The 26,388-nt window shown below is 38.0% G+C and overlaps 1 protein-coding gene and 1 pseudogene across 2 annotated transcripts in view; one reads left to right on the top strand and one right to left on the bottom strand.

Annotated features, from left to right (window-relative positions):
• Positions 1 to 26,388, top strand: part of Agtpbp1 (ATP/GTP binding protein 1) — a 174,953-nt gene that overhangs the window by 123,144 nt on the left and 25,421 nt on the right. Inside the window, 4 exon segments of the mRNA XM_013031059.1 lie at positions 17,927 to 18,014; positions 21,263 to 21,407; positions 25,584 to 25,737; positions 25,950 to 25,963. Coding sequence (XP_012886513.1) covers positions 17,927 to 18,014; positions 21,263 to 21,407; positions 25,584 to 25,737; positions 25,950 to 25,963 — 401 coding nt within the window.
• LOC105996848 lies at positions 11,595 to 12,011 on the bottom strand (annotated as a pseudogene). The gene has a single exon (XR_001175626.1). The product of XR_001175626.1 is annotated as an ATP synthase-coupling factor 6, mitochondrial pseudogene (transcript).

Below are 26,388 nucleotides of genomic sequence, written 5' to 3'. Positions count from 1 at the left end.
AACAGGTCCACCTGAATCCTTAAATGACTTGTTTTTCCCCATCTCCTCCATAAGTTATACTGACATCAAATATATTGAAAGCGGGGGTTATACTCTGGGGGAGGGACATACAAAGCAACAAAGAAATAAACTTATAAATGCGTTAGAAACACATGCATGAAAGAAAAAAAACCATTAAAATACCTATCTTAAGGATTCATTTTCCTAACATCACATTCAGAAGGAATATTGATAGTCTTTTAAGATTAAAAATGCAATTTCTGTATTAGTTTTAGGGTTATTCAAATGATGTATTTCATTTTGAGTGAGTCATGGTAGCCTTGGTCTGTTTTGTCTAAGTTATTGATAAATTGTAATGTTCTCTTACAGTTTTTATGTCAGTCTGTATTGCTTTGTTGGTTTCACTACTGCTAATGATAATTTGTGACTTATCTCTTCAGTTCTTTGTTGATTTGGTTAGAGGCTTATCAATTGACATTTTTAAGAAGTAGCTTTTTGTTACATTGGGATTCTTTGCCGCTTTTCTTGAGACACTTTTTCCATAATTTGGCTATTGTGAATAGTGCAGTAGTGAATAATGTAATACTCTGAATAATTCTGCAATGAACATGAAATTTTGTATATGTGATTGTATATTTATAAATAGACATATTTATATGATGCAAGGGTCTGCACCCCAGCCGACCTTACATGGGGGAAGGGCCTCTGGAGTTCAAGCAAGTGTTGAATGGCTGTTACCTTTATTGTTTTGCACAGCAGGGGGTCCTGAGGCTTCTTAGCTGCCAGACTTGGCATGTCTGCCTTTTATTTTTATGGGGCCTGTGCTGATTGTTTTAATGTGCTATAAGCTTGGTGTTTCTGGTGTAACAGATGTGTACTACCATGGTCAGATTCAGATTTTATGTATTTATGTATCAATGTATGTATGGATGGATGGATTGTGCTGGTCCTAGGGCTTGAACTCAGGGCTTGGATGCTATCCCTTAGCTTAAAAAGCTAGTTCAAAGCTAGCGCCCAACTACATGAGCCACAGTTCCACTTCTGGCTTTTTGATGATTACTTGGAGATAACAGTGTAACAGAGTTTCCTGCCTGGGCTGGCTTCAAACTGTAATCCTTAGATCTTAACTTCCTGATGAGCTAGGGTTACAGATGTGAGCCACTGGTATCTGGTAGGTACCATTCCTAGGATAGTAATTCATGGTATAGAAATAATAAATACAAACACAAATAGGAATGTCTACAAAAATAGTTTATAATACTTATATTGGAAATAGTTTATATTGAAAAATATTTAAATCTTCATCAGGCTTTTTTTTTTTTGGATCCGGTCATGGGGCCTGAACTCATACGGTCTGTTGAGACTCCATCTTCAGTTAGCCAGCTAAGTACTAGACTAGGTATATGGCTTAAGTGGTAGAGTGCCAGCCTTGGGCAATAAAGTTGAGCAGGTTAGGCCTTGAGCTCACGCCCTGGAATAGGCAGAGGGGAAGAGGTGAGAATAGTTAATGAAAGGAATCCTTCACATCCATCTTAGGGGACCACATAGAGCAAGGTACATGCTCAGGTGAGTCTGGTCAGAGAGAGAGAGTGGCCAGCTTTATGGCAGAACTATAGGGCAGGGAAGAGCTCAGGTCTGGGTGGAGCTGAGGACCAAAGGTAGGATAATACTAACAGTTAATTGAATGGGATTTTATATGTATTTTTAGTGCTTCTTAACAGAAGATATTATGGCATATTTATTCATGATATGATAATTAGTATGTTTTTGAATATATCAATATATTTCAATATATCACATTTTTGTTACATTTATATGCTCATTAGAAATAGTATTCAACATTTTAAAATTTTAAACAATTAAAATTTAAATGAAAAGTTCACATTTAGAACAGTGCTTCTATATGTTAAAACAAAAAACAAAACAAAACCCATACATCCATGTGGCAGATAAAGTAATCTCTTTTGTTAGTGTCTTTAGATCTTCTCTTGGAATTTTAACACAAAACATACAAAGTTTATTATTCTACTAATTCTATTTTTTTTTATCATACACTGGCAACCTCTCTAAAATCCAGAAAGACACTAGATGTAAGTTAGGACTCCTTTGTCCTTTATATATATGCCGAACAAAATGGAACACTGCTACTTTTCAGTATAAGCACTGGGAACTAAGGCTCAAACCCCATGCCTACAACTTAGGGGCTGACTGTTCCTCAAAAAATACATTTCATAGGAATTTTTTTTTTTGGGTCCAGTCATGGGGCCTGAACTCTGGGTCTGGGTGCTGTCCCTCAGCTCTTCAGCTCAAGGCTAGCGCTCTACCACTTGAGCCACAGCACCACTTCCGGCTTTTTTTCTTTTTCTTATGTGGTGCTGAGGAATCGAACCCAGGGCCTCAGGCATGCAAGGCAAGTGCTCTACCAATGAACCATCTTCCCAGCCCATTTCTTAGGAATTTTAACAAAGACATTTAGAAAATGTGCTGTTTTCCTACTCCTAGTTTAAAAATACATCAGCTTGGGACTCGTAAGGTGGCTTAGAGGTAGAGTGTTTGCCTACCATGCATTGAAGCCCAGGGTTTGATTCTTCAGTACCACATAAACAGAAAAAGCTGGAAGTGGTACTGTGGCTCAAGTGGTAGAGTGTTAGCCTTGAGCTCAGGTGGCCAGGCCCTGAGTTCAAGCCCCAGGACTGGCAAAACAAAACAAAACAAACAAAAAAACATATCAGGCACTTCAGAACATCAGAGGTCATCAGTCATCTCTATAATACTGCATGCTGAATGAGATGCACAGTTTGTCATTGGAAAATGTGTTTGCCAGTCTCTTCCTCGTCCTTCTCCTGGGTCTTATGTTCTATGTTCTCCAACAAATGGAACAAATGAGGATGAGTGTGTTTCTATCTTTAAAAACAAGCAAAATAACAAATCATATATGTGGCAGATAAAGTAATCTCTTCCGTTAGTGTTTTTAGAAATTTTAAAGTGAATAAAATTCTGTGGCTAAAACTAACTCAAAGCAATAGACAGATGGCTGCTTTATTTTTAAATTTCTTCTCTTCCTTCCCCTTTCTTCTTTGGATGTTCTTGTATATATTTGACACTTTCCAAACTGATTTTGTAGAGAATTTGGAAAACAGTAGTGTTCTGAAGAAAATGGAAATCATTAATAATGATGTATTTCCCAGAGATAATAACTTTAGCATTTGTTGTTTTATGCCAACCTTTAAAAAACATTTCGGGGGCTGAGAAGGTAGCTCAGTGGTAGAGCGCTTGCCTTGCATGCAAGAGCACCTGGGTTCGATTCCTCAGCACCACATAAGCAAAAAGAAAAAAGCCGGAAGTGGTGCTGTGTTGAACTGAAGAGCTGAGGGAAGCACCCAGGCCCAGAGTTCAGGCCCCACAACCGGACCCCCCCAAAAAAAAAAATTTATGTGTCTTTGGTTTTTAAGTTGGACAAGTCAGTGTCCTTTCTGGGGACTGTCTTGGTCTCATTTTGGATGCAAGCTGGTGTTTGCAAATGAAAGATTATTTGCACACTTTATGCTCTAAAGCTGTTTAAATAATAGTATATTTTCAGATTTGCAGGGACAGTACCACTAAAGCTCTGATTTTTGCCCAATTTTGGATGAAAGAGGTTTTTTTGGATAAGTTTTTCAGTTTTATATGATTTTGTGTGTCTGGTTTTTAACTTTTTCATTGAGACAATGTTGATAATTTATATTTTCTTATGTGACGTTTAGACTTTCATAATGTACAAGAACTCTGTATATGACACCTGCAAAATGTGATTTTACTTGTCCTCTTGCTCTTTTTTTTCTTTCTTTGTACTTAAAACATAATTTTGTTAGCTGGTTGCTGGTGGCTTACACTTATAATCTTAGCTACTTAGAAAGCTGAGCTGTGACAATTGAAATTTGAAGCTGGCCTGTGCAGACAAATCTGACAGACTCTTACATCCAATTAATAGGCAAAAAGCTTGAAATAGAGGTATGGCTCAAGTGGTAGAGCACCAGCTTTGAGTAAAAATGCCAACAGAGAGTGCTTAGACCTTGAGTTCAAACTGTAGTTCTGCCACAAACAAACAACCTCACTTCCCCAAAACCTGATAATTTTCTTTTTTTATTATTGTAAAAACCTGGCTCTTGGCTTGATCATATCCTTAAGGAGTTTTGTTTATTATTTTTTTTCTTTGCCTCCTCACAGGTTTTTTTCCTTTTCCTAATTTTTAGTTTTGTATGATGATCAAATAATTTAAAATTTGGATTTTAAATTCAACCAGATTACAACTTAATTCTGTATCCTCTCTAAATTTTAGTATTAGTATCTATTTTTATTTCTTAAATTGCTTCTAATTATATGCAATTTTGGTATCTTTTTGACTCAAGAATTGTTTATGGAATTATTTATTTTTATGAAATATGAGTTTGTACTTGTTTGAGTTGATTTTTTTTCTTTTTCCTTTCTCTCCCTTCTCCTTCCCCTCCCCTTCTCCTTCTCCTCCTCTTCCCTCCCTCTTCCTCTTCCCTCTCCTTCTCCCCCCCCCCTCCCCCCCCTCCTCCCCCTCCCCATCTTCCTTCCCTTTTTTTTTTTCTTTTTGTGTCAGCCCTGGGTCTGGAACTCAGGGCTTGGGTGTTGTCCCTGAGATTTTGTGCTCAGCGCTAGCTATTTAGCACTCTTAACACTAGCCATACAGCCACACCCCCACCTCTAGCTTTTTTTTTTTTTTGTCAGTTTTAGAGCTTGAATTCTGGGCCTGGGTGCTGTCCCTTAGCTCTTCAGCTCAAGGTGAGCATTCTACTTCTTGAGCCACAGTGCCGCTTCTGGTTTTCTGGTGGTTAATTGGAGATAAGAATCTCCTGGACTTTTCCTGCCTGGCCCGAAAGCCATAATCCTCGGATCTCAGCCTCCTGAGTAGCTAGGATTATAGGCTTGAGACACTGGCACCTGGCCACTTCCATCCTTTTGTGGTTAATTGGAGATAAAAGTCTTGTCCTGGAGCTACCTTTGAACTGCAGTCCTCTGTTCTTAGCCTGCTGAGTAGCTAGGATGATAGATATGATTTACCAGCTTTTGGTTTGAGTTGATTTTTTTATTACTTGGATATTTTAATTCATTTTTCTCATATAGAATTATATGCATATAGAATTAATGGCTTGTGATATATTCTATGATGAAATAACATTATTTGTAACATTGGTCAGTTTTTGTTTTCATAGTTACTTGTAAAATAGGTATTTTTTAAAATAAGAAATATAATTTAATGAGGAAGGACAAACCCCCCCAGATTTTCTCTTTTTACATTCACCATTTCCAAAACTTTTGTGACCCAGTGTAGCATCTAGTTCTCCTATTCTCCAGATACTAACTGGGTGTCCTACAGTTCAGAATGCCACAAGCTGTCTGGGTTTAGTGCAGACCTTTTTGGGTTAAAATCACCTAACATTGGTTATCACTTCAGATGCAGATAGAACAGTAGTTTCTCAGGTTTCCACACTTCTGTCCAGTTTGGCTACAAATTGGGAGTTATCATCTCCCCCTCCTCAGTTTTGTTAATAAGCTATGACAGATCATAGCTCATGGGTTCCTGTAAAGGACAGAAAAAGCACATGAAAGGGAATGGAGGACAAGACCCAAACATTACCAGGACAGGAGCTTCTTCCCTGTGGAGCAGCAAGATGCCATCTTCTGCTATGTGGTCATGGCTCATAAACATGCAGAATGTTTGAACTCCATGTTTATGGAGGCTTTATTTTGTTGATTGGTTAGCTCAGTCTTCAACTCTTCCTCCTCTCTAAATGAAAGTTCTAAGCTTGGGGAATTTGGAAAGTTCATTGGTTTGACTTTCTGGTGACCATTTCCTGAATCAGGGTGCATGAAGAGAGATCATCTCACTATGTGTAGATGTGTAGAAGTTGGTCAGGGACCAGGGTCAAAAAACAAAGATGTTCCTTTCATCTCTTTGCTTAGGTCAAGCGTTTTAGGAGTTCTGTGTCAGTAACAGGCCAAATATTAGGACAGAAGATGCTCTCAGGAACCCTGTTACTCGGGAGATTATAAGCATTTTAGGAGTTTCTGTATCAAGAAAAATTGGAGATAAGAGGTCTCTTGGTCTTTAAGTTTTTTTTTGGGGGGGGGAGGGTCCGGTCATGGGGCCTGAATTCTGGGCCTGGGTGCTGTCCCTCAGCTCTTCACCTCGAAGCTAGTGCTCTACCACTTGAGCCACAGTGCCACTTCCGACTTTTTTTTTTTTTTCTGCTTATGTGGTGCTGAGGAATCGAACCAGGGCCTCATGCATGCAAGGCAGGTACTATACCACTGAGCCACCTTCCCAGCCCCTCTTTTACAATTCTTAAATAACTGGGATTACAAATATATGCCACTGGGGCCCAAGCTTTTTCTTGGAGAGAGGGTACTCAGTTTTTTCCTACCCTGTGCTGGAATAAAACTTGGATCCTCCTATCTCTACTTCCCTGTACCAAGGATTACAGGCATGAGCCACCTTATAATTGTAGCTGTGAATTATGAAATGTACCCACGAAAATACAGTATGTACTGAAATATTTTTATCCATCTTTTGTAAATTTAGTAGAGATTTTTCCTAGATTCTGGTAAAATAGTTGTATAAGCTTTCTTTTTTCTTACAACACACACACACACAGTATTAGTACACATGACAGAAGAAGGTAGATGGATTAAAAAAAAAAAGAATCGGCTGTGAAGGTGGCTCAGTGGTAGAGTGCTCGCCTTGCATACTTGAGGCCCTGGGTTTGATTCTTCAGCACCACATAAGCAGGAAAAAAATAGCTGGAAGTGGCGCTGTGGCTCAAGTGGTAGAGTACTAGCCTTGAGCTGAAGAGCTGAGGGACAGCATCCAGGCCCAGAGTTCAGGCCCCACGACCGGACCAAAAATAAAAAAACAAAAAACAAAAGAATCTCCGTTGTTGGATTTGTACCTTTAATAGTCCATAAAACAAATTGTGGTTCACTTGAACATCAGAATTAGAAGAAAAAAGGGACAAGTATTGTGTTGGATTAGAACTCAACACTGAAGCAGTTGCAATTCACTGTGAAGTTACTATTGTAGTCATGAAAGTAAGTTCAACTTCATTTTAGGCATGGTGCTGATGACTAAAGAAATATTTGTAATGGGAATTTTTTACCTGACCCAGAAGTATTTCTTTATTTTTAACACAATTAGGAAAACACTTGTTTTCTGTAAATTATCTTTCCTTGATTGATTGAGGCTTGCTGGTTGAGTATTAAGTGTTTTGTTATAGAATATTAGTTCTATAGAGTTCTCTTTAGACAAAAGGCTGACGATTGTTACTTTTTTTCTTAGTTTTTTTTCCTTTAGTTGATTTTTTCAATATTTCCTTACAAATCTTTAAAATATTTTATGTATTTATATTTCCTAGTACTTTTTTTTGGGGGGGGTCCAGTCATGGGGCCTGAACTCTGGGCCTGGGAGCTGTCCCTCAGCTCTTCAGCTCAAGGCTAGCGCTCTATCACTAGCGCTCTACTACTTGAGCTACAGCGCCACTTCTTTTTTTTTTTGCTTGTGTGGTGCTGAGGAATCGAACCCAGGGCCTCAGGCATGCAAGGCAAGCACTCTACCACTGAGCCACATCCCTAGCCCTTCTTAGTACTTTTCTTAGTTGTAAGCTGAATGATGAATTTGAAGAATTTATGTCACTACAAAATTCTGTAATTGTTTTTTCATCCCTATTTGTAATCGGAAAAGAGATTTGCTTAAATTACCACCAGGTGGCAGCATTGTGTTTACTAACTTAGAGCTTTATCAATCCTCCCTGCATTTTTTTTTTTTTTTCTCTTCTTGCCATGGTCTTTCTCAGATACAGGAGGATTTTGAATTACCATCATGCATACACTGAACAGGCAACAGTGTGAAATTTTGAAACATAGTCTATGTTGTACCCAGGTCACAGGACCCCCACCAAGAAGACCACCCAGAGTCAGACTCTGCAGCTGTTTTAAGGTTTTATTTAGAGGGCTGCAGCCCGGGCCTTGTCCTACACTCCAACACAGTCCTACACTCCGACACAGCGGAGCCTAGGAGGAGAGCCAGAGCCTAGGAGGAGAGCCCCGAGCTAAAGATTTGCAGGGCTTTTAAAGGCACACAGTCAACCAGGTGTTTGGATTACCACCGCGCTGCTCTGCTAGACAGAATTTAAACAGGCAACAAGTGGTCATTGCCTCAAGACTTTAACCCTTCAGTCTATAGTATTCTACCTTCATACCCATAGTAGCTGTTTCCAGAACTAAGAAGACAAAGTGCTCTTTCTCCCAATTTGTATTAGTTTCTCTGACAAATATTGTTCATTTTTACTTTTAAGGCTCTCCCCCATCCTTTCTTTTGTGTGTGCTGGTCCTAGAATGTGAATTCAGGGTCTGGGCTCTGTTCCTGAGCTCATTTTGTTCAAGGCAAGCAGTCTAGCACTCTTCCACTTGAGTCACAGTTCCACTTCTGGTTTTTTTTTTTTTGTTTGTTTGTTAATTGGAGATAAGAGTCTCATGGACTTTCCTGCCTGGGCTGGCTGCAAGCCATGATCTCAGCCTCCTGAGTAGCTATGGTTACTGGTGTGAGCCTGGCTCTCTAAAGTTTTATTTTATTCATATGTGTAGCTGAATCCAAGCGAGAAGAGCAGTATATTAACCATTGTCCACATTGGTAAAATGGCACTTAGCCAATGCTTTGCATGTATGGTTGGATGAACTGTGAAGAAGACAGGGTAAACACACACAGAATGTATGTGAAGATGATGCCAGTTCATTTCATGATCATCAACTTTCGGTATATGAAATATTTTCTAACCCTTAGACTTCAATTCAAGTTTCACTTTTCTCTCTCTCAATAAGAAGATTTAATTGTTGGGTGCTGGTCGCTCATGCCTGTAATCCTAGCTACTCAAGAGGCTGAGATTGGAATATTGTAGTTTGAAGCCAGCCTGGGCAGGAATGTCTATGAAACCTTAATCTTCAATTAATCACCAAAAAGCTGGAAGTGGAGCTGTGGCTCAAGTGGTAGAGCACTAGCCTTAAGTCCAAAAGCTGAGGGACAGAACCTAGTACCTGAGTTCAAGCCCTAAGACTGGCACACAATAAAAAAGGTTAACTCATGGGCTGGGAAGGTAGCTCAGTGGTAGAGTGCTTGCTTTGTATGCATGAGACTCTGGGTTCTATTCCTCAGCACCACATAAGCAGAAAAAGTTGGAAGTGACACTCTGGCTCAAGTGGTAGAGCACTAGAGCACGACCGACCCCCCCAAAAAAGTTTCACTCAAATGCACATTTTTCAGCTTTAGTGAGTATGTGCACATATGTATGCTTACATGCATGTGTATATAATAGTTGTGTTCACTTAATCTATTGTATTGAGTGCTGTATTGAAGTCTGCTTTCAATGATACGTTCCTCCTGGACACCAGTGGCTCTGGCTGTAATCCTAGCTACTCAGAAGGCTGAGATCTGAGGATCGTGGTTCAAAGCCAGCCAAGGCAGAAAAGCCTCCTTGGCTCAAAGTGGTAGAGTACTAGCCTTGAGGCAAAAGAGTTCAGGGACAGGGCCTAGACCCTGAGTTCAAGCTTCACAACCACCCCTCCTATCCACCCTCCAAAAAAAATAGTTCCTGTAGTCTGTTATCTGAAATTGATCTTATCTGAGCCACAGATGTTATTATATTTTCACTCTGAATTCTGACTTTCATATTTAAAAACTCCTTCCTTATTTAATTTAGTTTGGCCTAAAATCTCCTTTGATCTAGAATTTTTCACTCCTACTTTATTTTTTTCTATATGACTAGTATATGTCCATTTCTGTACTTATAGGTAGTTTCAAATAAGTATTCTGTTGTCTTCTAATACTGAACTTGTGATTTTATTTGTGCTACCTGTTGAATTTACTAACTTATTTGTTGGTGAGGATATATGCAAAGATCTAGGTGCCATTATCGTCCAGTCCAAGTACCTGATTTCTGTATTGTTGATATAAATCGCTGCTGTAGTTAAGGGAAAGCCCTTAAAGTCATTTGGTACATAATCAGGCAGACATGTGTGCTCACATCAACTCATCTTGGTTGTCTTCCTGTATTCATAATTTTGTATGGCTCCTGTATGATATTTAGAATATCCAAATGGCCCTTGGCAGAAAAAAGATTTCCCTCCTTTGTAGCTTATATTTTCTCTCTGTAAAATCTCTGAAGTCAAATAACAAGCAAGTTGTGATGATGCCCTGGGGTATATTCAGACTATTTTAATCTTTTCTTATCCTTTCCAATGCTAAACTTTTATGTCATTGATGAAGACAGTTTATAATATCTCATCTTTCTTAATATTTGTAGTTAATACTGACTGTTCAGTAAAACCTTAGCCTTTACTTCTGTGTCATTAGAGGCTAATGCAACTGGATGTTATTCTGACAATTTAATATTTTGATGGTGTGTATTCCAGGAACAAGAATGATAGATTTTAGTATATTGCTTTTGTAAAATTATATTTTTATTATCTTTAAATAGTTGTACAAAGGGTTTCAATTGGGGGCTGGGAAGGTGGCTCAGTGGTAGAGCGCTTGCCTTGCATGCATGAGGCCCTGGATTCGATTCCTCAGTACCACATAAGCAGAAAAAAAAAAGCCGTAAGTGGTGCTATGGCTCAAGTGGTAGCGTGCTAGCCTTGAGCTGAAGAGCTGAGGGACAGCACCCAGGTCCAGAGTTCAGGCCCCACAACCAGACCCCCCCCCCCAAAAAAAAGAAGGGTTTCAATTGAACATGTCAGTTTATGGCTACAATGCATCTTGATAAGTATCACCTACATTGTTCTGATATTTTATTTGCATAAAAATTTATCCTTTGGGGCTGGGAAGGTGGCTCAGTGGTAGAGCGCTTTCCTTGTATGCATGAGGCCCTGGGTTCGATTCCTCAGCACCACATAAGCAAAAAGAAAAAAGCTGGAAGTGGTGCTGTGGCTCAAGTGGTAGAGCACTAGCCTTGAGCTGAAGAGCTGAGGACAGAGCCCAGCCCCACCACTGGACCAAAACAAAACAAAACAAAACAAAAAATCAAAAATTTATCCTTTGACTAATGAATAAATCAGCCATTCAGATACAGCTCTTCTATTTCAGGTTGAGTAGACAGTGGTTTATTAAATCTGAGTTACCTCATTTCATTGATTCTTGTTGGGGCAGCCTGTTCTTTCTAGCTCCTTTCATCACAATTTAAGAACTGAAAAAAAAATGAGCATTGTTAAGGTATATCTAATGTATCATTTGTGTTCATCTGAATCCTTTTCTGCTTTCCTGTAGTTTACAATAGAGTAAGTTTTTTGGTTGCAGAGGCAGGTGAAACCTCAGGTAGAAGTGGCTCAGTGAGGCTTAGGGTAGGGAAGCCAGACATCTTCTATGTGTGTCCATGAATTTGTAGAGTTTTTTTTTTTTTTTTTTGTCGGTCATGGGGCTTGAACTCTGGGCCTGGGCGCTGTCCCTCAGCTCTTCAGCTCAAGGCAAGCGCTCTACTACTTGAGCTACAGCGCCACTTCTGAATTTGTAGAGTTTTTAAGGAGAAAGATCTTTTTTTTTTTGAAGTGTATATTTATTATATTTCTAAGTAGTTGTACAACAAATCCATGACAAGTTACCAGATTCACTTCATGTTATTTCTTTAGGATGAGGGTTTTTCCAAGACTTCAAATTTGGGATCTTCAAATTTGAAGGTGGGGAACGTCGTCATGTCTCCTTTCCCATACATTTGTTGAAGTTTAAAAATCTCTCTCTCCAGGTCTTGCTGATACTCTGGGCCAATATCAACAGGTCCTTGAGATGACTGTCGCTTTGCTTTGTACTCTCTAATCTTGTCCACAAAGAGTTTCTGTATAGGATCAAGTTCCTTATTAAATGCCACAGCTGTAACACCAATGTTCCTCCGCAAGTGGACAGAGACTGCTGACCAAATGACAGAGGAGAATCTGAAGAGTCTCTGAAGAATCATGGTGGTTCGGACAGGAAGCGCCTCCGAGACTGTCTGTGATCGGACCGCTCTCGAGAAAAATCTTTAAAATTCTTTTACTGTATAAGTTAAATGTACAAAGGGGTCTTAATTTTGTTTACATGCATGCATATAATGTGCTTTGATAAAATTGTGCCCCGCCCCTTTTTTTGGTCCATTGTGGGGCCTGAACTCTGGGTTCCTCAGCTTAAGGCAAGCACTCTACCACTGAGCCACCTTCCCAGCCCGTACATTACTCTTTCTTAGTAATACCAGCTAGCATTCACTGAATATTTGCAGGTCTAGGTATTCTAAGTGTTGACACATATGAACCTCTTAATTCACACACAAATAACTGAGTGAGGTTGTTTCCCTTATTTTACAGTAGAGATGATATTAGTGGTACAGACTGTTGAGTGATGTGGTATGTGGTGAAGTTGGGATTCTAGTCCTGGTAGTCTAGTTGAAGGCTGCTGCTCCTGCTCCTGCTCCTGCTGCTGCTGCTGCTGCTCCTCCTCCTCCCCCTCTCCCTCCCCCTCCAGCCCTTTGAACTCAGGGCCTGGCCACTGTTCCTGAACTTTTGCTCAAAGCTAGCACTACCACTTGAGCCACTTCCAGCTTTTTCTGTTTGTGAACACAGGCTTCATGCATGCTAGGCAAGCATTCTACCACTAAGCTACATTTCCAGACTGCATGTTCTTAATCATTATGTTGTCCTCCTTGAGATGAGAAGTGTGTCTTTTAGCAAATCTGTCATTTTGTTACTGCCAACAAACTATATCTTGGTGTATATAAGAATTCAGGAAACTCTCAGAGGAAAATGAGGGAAAAGATCTCAAGATAAAAGACTTGGAATTTACAAAATGTTAGATAGGAACATTGTTTTTGCCAAATGACCACTGAAGTGGAGGGAATAAAAGGTGTTATAGAAAGCCTGTATGTTAACAAAAAGAAAAGGAAATGTGGAGAAATTAAATGGAACTAGTGACAATAAGAAGTTGAGGAAGATGAAAGCATTTAATAGAGAGTAGAAAGAAAATAAGATGAAAAATAAAATGAGGTATGTTTAGGATATTAAATTAAGTCAAAATGCTTTCAGAAGTCCTATATTAGACAGTTTAATGGTGTGCATGTTTGTGTTCAGTGACAAAAGTTGAAAATGAGTGATTAGACAAAGATAAACTAAAAATGCAAATAAAATTAAGTAAATGTAGTAATATTAATACATAGGTAAAAATTACCAAATAGATCAAGGACTGGTATCATGTATTTATAAATTACAATCCTTGAAGACCCCACAAATCTTTTTATACATTGCAGTTAGGAAAAAGCAAATGCACTAAGAAATACAACTTTATTAGAAGAAAATTATGAGAATTTAAAAATATCCCTTTCCATGTTTGACATATTGTCAAGAAAATAAGCAAGGATTTTAAAGTTTTGAATAATGTAGTCAAGAAGCTGTAGATTCACTAGGATTCATTTTGAGAATAGAACATATTTGAAAATGTATTGTAGCCATCTGAGAAGTGAGATTAGAAGAAAGAGAAGAATGTGAGACATAATTTGTGGGACTAACCAGGAGTCCAGTGAAGAGAAACAAGGATGGTAACTGAGGAGCATTCCTAGAGAACAGCGCATTCAAATTTAAATGACAAGTTAGTAGGATCCCAGGAATTAAAAATGAAGTGGATTCTTGGAAGTGGTATGACATAATATAATATGATTAAACTGAAAAGTATTAGGGATATAAGAAGAAAAGGCCCACAAATCTTATCTATAATAGATAAAATAACATCAGAAAAATTGTGCAAGTAGGACGTTTCAAATGTAAAACTAAAATGTAATATAAACTGGGAGTATTTGATGAAGTACACAAAGCATGAAGTACACTTGAACTGGACTCAGGAGATACTTAATTTGGGGGAACAATATACCTAGCCATTGCAGTGAACTGTATTTACGGTCTTTTTTTGGGGGGGGTCTGGTCGTGGGGCCTGAACTCTGGGCCTGGGTGCTGTCCCTCAGCTCTTCAGCTCAAGGCTAGCGCTCTACCACTTGAGCCACAGCGCCACTACCGGCTTTTTTCCTTTTTTTCTTATGTGGTGCTGGGGAATCGAACCCAGGGCCTCATGCATGCAAGGCAAGCGCTCTACCACTAAGCCACCTTCCCAGCCCGTATTTACAGTCTTTATGAAACTAAGTACTATACTTTTCAACTTTTACCATTTGTTTATAGAAGCATGTTATCTTTCTTCACATTCATGAAACATTTAAAAACTTGTTACGTATTTTATTACAGAGAAAACTACTAGGATATAAAACATGGTGCAGATTGGTAGCAACTAACAAAAAACTGAATAAAAGATGGGGTTTTAGAAAATATGTAATAGTGCATATTTGGAAAACAGAAAGTTAAAACTGATTCTAGAGGTTATCTAGTATAATGAATGCTGTCTAGTATGGTAGCTATCAGCTACATGTTACTATTAAAATTAATCAGAATTAAGTATTTTAAGGGCTTAGTACAGAGGTTTATGTGTGCAATCCAAACTACAGGAGGTAGAGATTAGGAGGATAACTGTTTGAGGCCAAATCAAATAGAAGGTTAGCAAGACCCTATTTCAGCCAGATGAGGTAGCTTACATCTATAATCCTAGCTACTCAAGAAGCTGAGATCTGAGGATCACAGTTGAAGTCAGACCAGGCGAAAGTCTTTGAGACTCTTATTTCCAATAATCCACTAAAAAAGATTTCTATACTCTGGAAGTGGAGCTGTGACTCAAATGCTAGAGCACTGGCCTTGAGTGAAAATGCTAAGGGACAGTACTGAGGTTCTGGGTTCAAGCTCTAGTATGTGCTGGTGTGTACACACATACACACACAGACACACACACACAGATTCTATTTCAACAAATAAGTTGGATGTGATTGTATGTTCCTGTAATCTCATGCAATCCCAGCTATGCAAGCCATAGATAGGAATATTGCTGTTTGAGGCTGGGCCTAGGCAAAATGTGTGTGACTCTTGACTAAAAAATAACTAAAACTGGTAGAATGCTTGGCCATGCCCTGAGTTCAAACTCTAGGAATACAAATAAATAAATATATGAATAAGGTATTTTAAAAACTGAGGTCTTCAGATGAACTAGGCTTATTTCTAGCTACCTATGCTAATAGATACAGCTACCTGTGGCTAATGCTTGTTATATTATGTGTTTTATATATATATTTTATCCTATTGGAAAGCAGTCTAGCAAATAACTCTTATGTAGAAAGTATTTCAAAGGTGAACACTTTAGATTGAAGGAACATAGCTAAACTAGTATCATGTTAAAAATGAGAATATTTTTATTATTTACAGTAAAAAGATGAAAATTGGGTACAGTAATGAAAAAATCAAAGTAATACTGAAAATAATTAGATCAAAATAAAGCAAAATATAGAGATGCCAAGAAATGATTAGAAAAATATATACATTCAGACTAATTGTTGAAGAGCAAAGTAAAAGTCGAATATTGTGGCACATTTGTATAGTTTGAGCAGCACTTAGATGGAGACAAGAATTGAGAGTTTGAAGCCGGGCGCTGGTGGCTCACGCCTGTAATCCTAGCTACTCAGGAGGCTGAGATCTGAGGATCGCGGTTCAAAGCCAGCCCGGGCAGGAAAGACTGTGAGACTCTTATCTCCAATAAACCACCAGAAAACCGGAAGTGGCGCTGTAGCTCAAGTGGTAGAGCGCTCGCCTTGAGCTGAAGAGCTGAGGGACAGCGCCCAGGCCCAGAGTTCAAGCCCCACGACCAACAACAACAAAAAAAAAAGAATTGAGAGTTTGAGGCCAGCCTGAATACATGTCAAGTTCAGGGCAGGCAGGGAAACTCTTCTCAGAAAATGAAATAAATACAATAAATAAATAAATATAAAAATGTATATATTAGTCACTGTTTTGAGGTGATATTCCACCTGAATTACATTTATCCTCTAAAGATATATTTCACTCTTGTTATTGAAATAAAACAATATAAATATGGGCCGGGAAGGTGGCTCAGTGGCAGAGTGCTTGCCTTGCATGCATGAGGTCCTGGGTTCCATTCCTCAGTACCACATATGCAGAAAAAGTCGGAAGTGGCGCTGTGGCTCAAGTGGTAGAGCACTAGCCTTGAGCTGAAGAGCTGAGGGACAGCATCCAGACCCAGAGTTCAGGCCCCATGACCAACAATAAAATAAAATAAAACGCAAACAATGTAAATAAATAATTTTGAATTCATTTTTCTGAAGCTGGTATAAGCTCAATGCCAGGATTTCTAAAGATAATTTTTAGAAGGACAAACTCTTGATTCAAGAACAGAATTTTAAATATTAGCTAATATAGTTCTACCAAATGAATAACACTTCGTTGGACTATAAGTAGGCATCATTAACATTATTTATTGGTTTAAAGGAAAAAAGGCATGATATTCTAGATGTAAGAATAATAGACTAGTAAAATTAGTCACAAAATATGGGACTGATGACAGCACCACCTGGAGGCTGGTAGGCTCAAGGACTGTTTTAATATGTATAACCCACTGAAGTAGCTGGCACATATAAATTATTCAATGTTTGCTGTTTTTATGTGCATGGTAAAATTGATTTGCAAAAAACAATGGCAGATACTGCTTTGAATGGCAAAAATTTTTCATTAAAGTTATGGGCAGAACAGTTATTTGTTATTAATCTTTTTTTTCAAGTTGTTATTTTGTGAAATGCAGTGGAAGTTGAGAATGAAATAAGTACTTGAAGAGAAAATAGTTATTTAAAATTACACATTACCTGATTGTATACCTAAAAACCCTGTCGGGCACTATGATGTGATCCTGTAATGCTTGTGGTATATGGCTGTAATCCTAGCTGCTCAGGAAGCTGAGATCTGAGGATCGCGGTTCAAAACTGGCCTGGGCAGGAAAGTTCATGAGACTCTTTATCTCCCATAAACTACTCAGAAAAATCTGGAAGTGGCGCTCTGACTCAAGTGTAGAGTGCTAGTCTTGAGCACAAAGAGGCTCAGGGAAAGTGCCCACGCTGAGTTCAAGCCCCAGGACCAGCGAAAACCAAAACAGACAAAAAGCCCAGTAAAATTAGTGTGTGTAAAGGTTTTAATACAGTTATGGGTAGAAGCCTAATGCATTGTTTTGGTAACTTAAATAAGATGATTTTAAGGTTCATGAGGAAAGAGTATTTGTAACAATGCTAAAGAAAATATGCTGTGTATTTCATCCAATTTTTGTGGGAACGAAATCCAACCTGTATTTATGACCTTTCTCCTGCACCTCAGTGAGGAACCTATGGAGAGCTAGTCACAGAGAAGATTGCTCTAGTATTCCTTTATAGGGCTTTGCCTTGTACCCTTGTTAAAAGGGATGTTATTTTTCCTTGATTTAATGGAAGACCTAATAGAAAAGATTTAATGACTTCTTACTCTAAATTGAAATCTTATTTCTGTTAATCTGAAAAATGAGGCATATTATTGGTTGACATTAACAAGTTTAGCTGAATTTTTAAATTAATGCTACAAAACCAGAATGTAATCCCTTTTAGTTTTCCTGAATCTCAGTGCTTTCTAGAACAGGAAGAAGAAGAAGATGATGATAATAGGATGATTTTATGCGGGTCCTAGGGCTTGAACTCAGGGCCTGGGCACTGCCTTTGAGCTTTTTGCACAAGGCTACCACTCTGCCACTTGAGCCATAGTTTCATGTTTGGCTTTTTTGGTGATTAGTTGGAGATAAGTCTCATGGATTTTCCTGTCCAGGCTAGTTTCAAACCACAATCCTCAAATCTCAGCCTTCTGAGTAGCTCAGATTACAGGCATGAGCCACTACTGCAGGGCTAGGAATTCTGAAAAGGATTTTCTGTCTTCTAAAATCTCCCCTGCTCTATTTTTCTCAAAGGAATGCAGCCACTGATGTATTCGGTTCGGGAAGCACTAAATGCCAGACCCTGGTGGATGCGTGTAGGAAGTGATATCTGTTACTACAAGTAAGCATTCTTTATTTTTAAGGATTTATTTTACTGTAACAGGATAAAATAGGAAGAAATGGGAGGTTAAAAAAAAAACCCTACTTCCTGTCCTTTGGAGGAAATGGGAGTAGAAACTAATGGTGGTTTCTGTTTGTGCCTGTATGTTTTCTGAGTTGGGAGGTACAGGTGATATGTCCTGTAGCAACTCCCAGTCCTTGTCTTTCCTGGGTAAGGTAAGTGTGGCCTACCCAGCATGCAGGACAGTGGGTAACCTTCAGGAATTCCTTTTGCCACTTACGACTTTTAAGGAACCTTGCAGTTTCTTCACATCTCAAAGGAGAGGAGATAGATGTAGATAAGCCCTTTTATGTCTCCTTATTCTTCTTCTTTAAAAATTTTGATGTAAAGGTGCTGTATAGAGGGGCTACAGTTACTTAAGTAAGGTAGTGAGTACATTTCTTGTCAAACATTGTTTCCCACTCCTTCATTTTTCTCCCAATATCCCTCTCCCTGCCCCTGCCCCCGCCCCCCAAGTTGTAAAGTTCATTTCCGTAGTGTCTTATGAGTATCACTGTTGCATTGGTTCACCCCTTTGTCCTTGTTTCACCATTTTGCTATTCTCCTTCCCTTTCCCGAATCAGATAAATAGTTAAACATATATACAAGATACAGGGTACCAGAATCAACAACAGTGACTACTGGGGACAAACCAAAGGGAAAAAGAAATAAAAATACAAAGAAAGAATTTGGTAGATGCTGGCAGGGATGTGGCCAAAAGGGAATGCTATTACACTGTTGGTGGGAATGCAAACTGGTTCAACCACTTTGGAAAGCAGTATGGAGGAACCTCAAAAAGTCCTCAAAAGACTAAACATAGAACCTCCCCTATGATCCAGCAATCCCACTACTGGGCATTTAACCAAATGATCACAAGCAAGGCCACACTAAAGGTACCAACACAACTATGTTCATTGCAGTATTATTCACCATAGCTAAGATATGGAACCAAATGAAATGCCCCTCAGTAGATGAATGGATCAAGAAAATGTGACACACACACACACAAATTGGAATGCTATGCTTCCATCAGAAAGAATGACATTGCCCCATTTGTAAGGAAATGGAAAGACTTGGGAAAAATTATATTAAGTGAAGTAAGCCAGACCCAAAGAAACATGGGCTCCATGGTTTTCCTCATTTGTAATAATTAGTATATGTCTAGGGTAGTCCTATCAGAAGATCACATTAACTCAATAGCTGTATACATATGACCATATAAAATGATGCTAATTGAAATGAACTCCCAAGATACAGAAACAAAAGGTCTTTTTTTTTTGTTGACCTTGTTATCAATATGTCTCCTTATTCTTATACTTGAAATTAAAAAGGAGGTGGTAGAAGGGAAGTAATGGCTCCTTCAGTTTACTTTCTGATTCTAATTCCTGTGTGTGACTTTTAATGTTACTAAAAATAATCTAGTATTTCCCTGACCTCCTTTATTTATCCTGCTTCTTTTACTCCCTGAAGAACTTTGGTCCATTTTAGATTTTAAAGAAATTCAGAGGATCAATGGTCCATTTTCAGTAGCTGCTCCTGAGCTGATTGAGTGGTAGTGGTTCTCCCTTGGTGAAATGGGAAGTTTAATTGGCAGGCTGCCATGATCAGGATCAGAAGACCTGAGTTATTCCTTTATATTCATCTGTTTTTAGATTTAATTATCTGTGGTTTGTCAGTGATGTCCTGGCATTGTAAAGGAATGCTGCTCAGGCTACTTTGTTAGCAATTGTACCTCAGAAATATTTTCCATGAGTATGATTGTAAACATACTACAGAAGAGTCTAAATTTGTGAGATTCAACTCCTGATTCAGGCTCTCTGATTTGTCACTGGATGATGGATGGGTGGGAGGGTATACTCTCAGCTTCCTAGTTTCCACACAAAATTACAGACCCTTGTGATGCATGCATTAAAAAAAAAAAAAAGCATTTCAAGGGGTCTTACAAGAAAGAGGATCTCACAAGGTAAAAAAATTATCAGGGATTTGTTTTGGTATTACCCTAGGCCCGAAGACCAGTGCCTAGGTTAGGTCTGGCTTAGGCTAAGTTGAATAGTCATGGTGAAGGGCAAAAAAAGGAAATTTATTACATGGCAGCAATAGGAAGACAGCATTTTAGTACATTTTCAGCAGTCTTCTGGGAATACTACAGACATTGGCTTCAAGCTAAAAAGAAAAATCGGAGGCAGGGGGTGAGAAAGGTGTGTGCCATAGTTAAAACAGTCTCAGGTCACAAGTATGGCCTGGTTGACCGTTAGCCCAGTCTTTGTCCTGGAAGGAGTTTCAGAGAATTGTTACTATCACTTTACCATTGAAATGGTCATCAATCTCAGAGTTTGGGGCTGTTTACTTTACCATAATACAAAGGCATTGCCTGTTTGAGGGAAGTTTGCCTTTCACACAAGATGCATGTAAGTGAATTTTCTCTTTATTAGAGCCCAAGGAGATTGCAAAGCAGCTGCAACAGAGAATTGTTCAGATCAGAAGGCACAGATACAAGTTGCAGACTTTCAGTTAATCCACAAGCCCATCTTTTTAAGTTGCTTTCATAGGATAAAATAGAGAGGGATGGGAGAAGTGGGGGAAGGAAAAACATTTCTTGCTCCCTGTCCTGGAAGTGGGAGTTAAAATCTCCTCCCCTATTAGTAAGTATTCTAAAAATGAGACACCAACTTGTACAAGAGGATACTAACTTCATTATATTTTACTGTAACGATAGAGTTGAATTAGCATTATATTCTTTGAACTGGGGTGCCTTGCTTTAGTAACTTTGAAGACTCCTTTAAATTTAAAATCCAAGTATAGATAGTATTATGTAATAGAAATAAAATGTGTTTTATAAACTGATTTAGATCTAAACCTTGTCTCTATAATTTAGTTAGCTGTCTTTTTTAAGACAAATTTTTACTCTTGTAGCACAGAATGAGTTAAAAGTCATCATGTTTATGCCTACCAGAGAATTAGGTTTTATATTTTTTTCCTGATGGTTAGTATATAGCTTCATTTAATTAGTAAATATGGAGGTGAAAAGTAATGTTGTTGGCTACTTTATTAGTAGTAAGTTTATGTTGTCTAGACTGGTTACATTAAACTTTTATAGACTGAATTTTTCTTTTTTCTTTTTCCTCTTAAAGTTCTAATTGATAAAAGTTGTGAGAAAATCAGAACTTCGAAGTGGGGAAAGTAAACATGCTTTACATTTTCAATTACAGAAATCACTTCTCAAGAAGTTCAGTTGCTGCAGGTGGGCAAAAGGGAAAGTCCTACTATACGATGACATTCACTGTCACTTTTCCACATAAAGATGATGTCTGCTACTTTGCTTATCACTATCCATATACATACTCAACTTTACAGGTGAGAATTCTGAACTAAATTGTAGTATGATTGTATTTGTGTCTGATAATAAAAAGAAGTTTTTAATTAGATGTGATAATAAAGTAAGAAAAAGGTTTATTGCCAGAAGTTTTAGAAAATACTACTGCATTTATTAGAAACATTAATGGGAGGGAGGAAATGGGAATGTGGTCCTTAAAGAATTATGAAGGATATTTAATGTGATTTTTACTTCCCATTTTTTGTAGAAATCTGTAGCTCCTTAAACTACGATTCATGATTTGCAAAATTTAATGGGGTTTTATTTAACCAGAAGCATTGAATCTCATAAAATGTAAGAGTAGAAAAATGTGGGTGTAATTTGAATTTTTCATGGGAAAAGATCAAAGTTTTATTAGTAAATGGTCCCATTATATAGTCCTAGATCCCCATTCCTTAGTATATTTTTTTTTCTCCTTTAGATTCTTTAATATTTGCATTGTAAAACCAAAGTAAACAAACTGAATCAATTAATTAAATGATCAACTGTGGTAGATTTATTCTCAGAATAAAATATCCTAATGGGCAGGGCGCTGGTGGCTCACACCTATAATCCTAGCTTCTCAGGAAGCTGAGATCTGAGGATCATGGTTCAAAGCCAGCCCGGGCAGTCTGTGATTATCTTCAATAAACCACCAGAAAACTGGAAGTGGCGCTTGGCTCAAGTGGTAGAGCTCTCACCTTCAGCTGAAGAGCTGAGGGACAGCACCCAAACCCAGAGTTCAAGCCCCACAACCAACAACAACAACAAAAATATCCTAATGGTCAATGTCTTGAAGGTATGAGCCATTTACTAAGAAAGAAAGGAGCCCCCAAGGTATTAGAGAGAGGAAAAGGAATAGACTTAATCAGGTCAAAGACACTTGAAATAGTATCACTATAGTTTTTTTGTTGTTGTACTAAGGTACAACAAAGAACTGAGAATGTGTACTTGCTTATGCAGGCAGTTTACCTCTGAGTCATACCTCCAACTCTTTTTGCGCTGGCTATTTTTGAGATAGGTTTCCCTTTTTGGCCTGTGACTGAGTTCTTCTGTTTACACTTTCTGCTGCAGCTGGGATGATAGACATTTATCATCACGCCAGCTTTTTATGTTGAGATGGGGTTTCACAATTTTTTTATAGGGGGGAACCTGGATTGTCCTGGAACTTTGATTCTCTCTATCTTAGCCTCCCCAGTAAGTGTATTGTAGATTGACAGACATATATGCCACCAGACTCAGCTGTTAGTTGAGCTGGGCTCTTGCAGTCTTTTTTAGTTAGTTGAGCTGGGGTGAGCTCTTGCAATCTTTTTTTTTCCAAGCTGATTTGAACCAAGATCCCACCAATTTTGAACTCACAAATAGCTAGGATTGCAGTTGAGAGCTACTGGTCCAACTCATGGTATTTTAATAAAGATTATAACCTATAATAAATATGTGTGTTTGTGAATCTTTTGCATTGAATAATGTAGCATCAGAATAAATACATCTACTTTGGGTTGTTCATCCTAGAAAAAGAATGGTATTTGTAATATCTTTGTATATCTTTGAACATTTTTTATTTGCCTGGTTATATATTAATACTACCTTTTGATACATTTTGGATTCTTCCAATCCATAACATTTTCTTTCTTCCTTTGTGTCTTTCTTTCCTTTTCTTTCTTTCAATCTAAATCTTTTTTCATTTATTTCTGCAGGCTTTTTTGTTACTTTGATTTTAGTATTCTACCCTCTTTCTTCTTCTTTGTTCTTTTTCTTCATATGATGGCTGGAGGGCTCCTTAATGGCAAATATCATAATGAAAATTCTATTCAACCTCTTTGGTGGGATGGAGAATCTGGTTCAGTTCCAGAGAACTTGCCTAATATGCACAAGTGGTTTGATTCCTAGTGCCACAAGAAAGCAAAGCAAATGAACAAAGAAACAATTAGTGATTTATCTTTCTTACGAAGTCTAAAATTTTAATTGTTGTTCATTTTTCATACATTTTGCTATATCTATATGCTGTTTGAACTACTATTTATTTAGCATTTATATCTGTCTCCCTGCACATATTTATTTTGTGTTGGTCCTGGGGCTTAACCTGAGGACCTGGTTGCTGTCTCTGAACTTTTTGCTCAAGGCTAGTACTCTGCCACTTGAGTCATCGCTCTACTTAAGGCTTTTTGGTGGTTAGTTGGGGTTAAGAGTTTCACGGACTTTCCTGCCTATGTTGGCTTTTAAGCACTATTCCCAGAGTAGCTAGGATTACAGGCGTGAGCCGTCAGCTTTGGTATTTATTTTTAAATAGACTGTAGAATTCATCCTTATTCCAAGTTAATGCCCATGGAATTATAGGTGGTTTTTAAAATATGTGTTTGTGCTGGTCTTGAGGCTTGAACTCAAGGCCTAGGCGCTCTCCCTGAGCTTTTTGGAGTTTTTGGTGATTAATTGGAAATCAGCGTCTCATAAACTTTCTTGCCTGAACTGGCTTTGAACTGCTATCCTCAGATCTCAGCCTCCTGAGTAGTTAGTGTTCCAGTTGTAAGCCACTGGCACCCAGCTGGAATTACAGTTTTAATATGCCAGACCTCTCGCCCCCCCCAATACATAGTAAAATATATGCCTATTAAGCGCTTTTAAGAAGGGTATCCTTGTATTGTTTGTTTACCTGATCAGTCACTAGTAATATGCATCCCATGCTTGGGAAAAATGTAGTCTACTGGGTGGGTTGACCTCTGTTTCTTATCTTGTTCTTTCTGGTCTAATTATAATGAGTTTTTTTTCCTTCTTAATTCTACAAAGGAGTTGATTGTGCTATTTCTAACTCATGTATATAATGTACTTTGATCATATTCACCCCTTCTCTTGTTATCCTATCCTTTTTTCTTTTTTGCAATTTTTAATGAGTTTCATTATTATGAATCTTTGGAGATAATTATTTTTGTTCTTTCTAATCTTTGACCTTTGGGTTTGCTTTTCCTTTTGTTTTCTCCATTTGACTCATTCTTAGAGTCTCTCTTTGAATGGAAATATTTGTAAAGACTTTTCCTTAGCCATAGTTGACTAGGTTCCTATCTCCTTATTGTAAATTCTCAGAGTATTCCATTTTTTCTCCAGATATGGGCAACTTATCCAGATCTCCACTTAGTCCAGTTAGGTCTCCAGTGTCTTGCATAGTTTTTTTTCTCCTCCAGATAATGATTGTATGAATGAACACAGGCAGAAACTTGAAAGTCAACTAAATCTCTAAAAATAAATAATTTGACAATTTATTTTTGATGTAACATATGATAAAATCATTAAAACTTGTGTTTGTGGGGCTGGGAAGGTGGCAGTGGTAGAGTGCTTGCCTTGCATACATGAGGCCCTGAGTTCCATTCCTCAGCACCACATCAGCAGAAAAAGCCGGAAGTGGTGCTCTGACTCAAATGGTAGAGTGCTAGCCTTGAGCTGAAAAGCTGAGGGACAGCGCTCTGGCCCAGAGTTCAGGCCCATGACCAACAAAAATAACAACAACAAAACTGTGTTTGCAAAAATATATTTCATTTTTAATATGTGATATAATTATAAACATGTATTATATATAAATTATTAACGGAAAAAAATCATAAAAGTAGCATATAATGATTTTATATGCATTACATTTGTTGATAATCTAAATGATGAAAGAGTAGGTGTCTTAAAGCTTTTATTTGACTCTGTCTTCTAGACATTTTATTGTGAATGTATATTAATCTGGAAATCCAAAAAAGAAGTTACTAAATGTATGCCACTGAATTTTCTTCTTTTTTACACTCTAAATACAATTATAAGTCTATACTCACTTAACAATTTCAAGATTCAAAAGGATTTGAAAACTACTTATGCATAACTCAGATATGAGCTCATTTAGACTATTGATTCCAGTTAGGATAACTTTTCCTATGTTTTACTGCAGAAATCATAATGTATATATTACAGGCTGTGTCCTTTACCTTGCTGTTGGTGTTACATAATTCATTAATTTACGTGCTATAGATATCACCCTGCTCAAATTCCCCAGATACTGACAGTGGAACTATACTTGGCCTTGTTTGAGATAAGAGTTTAAGAAATCAGTTACACTTCTAGTAATGTGGAGCTCTCCATGCATTATTTCTATATACCATAAAGAATTTTTAAATAATTATATACTTTGTTTTAAATTTTTTATAAAGATGCATCTTCAAAAATTGGAATCAGCTCACAATCCTCAGCAAATCTATTTTCGAAGAGATGTGTTATGTGAAACCCTGTCTGGAAACAGCTGTCCATTGCTGACTATAACAGCAATGCCAGAGTCTAATTGTTATGAACATATCTGTCAATTCAGTAAGTCTGTCTTCTTCATTCAAAATGTTTATCATTATCATTTACTTTTATTCTGTATATATTTTATAATGGAAATAATACTAAGAATAGGCTTCAAAAGGATTGTCTTCTAATCTTGGTCTTATCACTAGCCACGGACTTATCTCTGGCCTCAATTTCTTCATCTTGAGTGTGAGGAGCCCCCTGAGATGTTAATCATCTTTAGTTTTTAGAAGTTGTGCTCAAGGTAAAATATAACATAATTTGGAGAGTTTATGTAATAATTCCATCAGTTTAGAAATTGATGATTAATTTTATTTATAAACAAAACTGCCAGTGTACGGCTCACACCTGTAATCCTAGCTACTCAGGTGGCTGAGATCTGAGGTTCAAAGCCAACTCAGGCAGGAAAGTTCATGGGACTCTTAACTCCTCCAATAAACCACTCAGCAACCTGGAAGTGGCGGTGTGCCTCTAGTGGTAGAGTGCCAGCCTTCAGCTGAAGAGCTGAAGGACAGCACCCAGGCCCAGAGTTCAAGCCCCATGACCGATAAACACCCCCTCTCCCAAAACTGCCACACACACCCCAAAACTGCCACACAGACACAAAACCAGAAACCTACACACACACACACACACACACACACACACACACACACACACACACACACA

This window comes from Dipodomys ordii, unplaced genomic scaffold (genome assembly GCF_000151885.1).
Source record: "Dipodomys ordii isolate 6190 unplaced genomic scaffold, Dord_2.0 Scaffold137, whole genome shotgun sequence".
NCBI classification, from domain to species: Eukaryota; Metazoa; Chordata; class Mammalia; order Rodentia; family Heteromyidae; genus Dipodomys; species Dipodomys ordii.
This window is presented reverse-complemented; position numbering and strand designations above follow the sequence as displayed.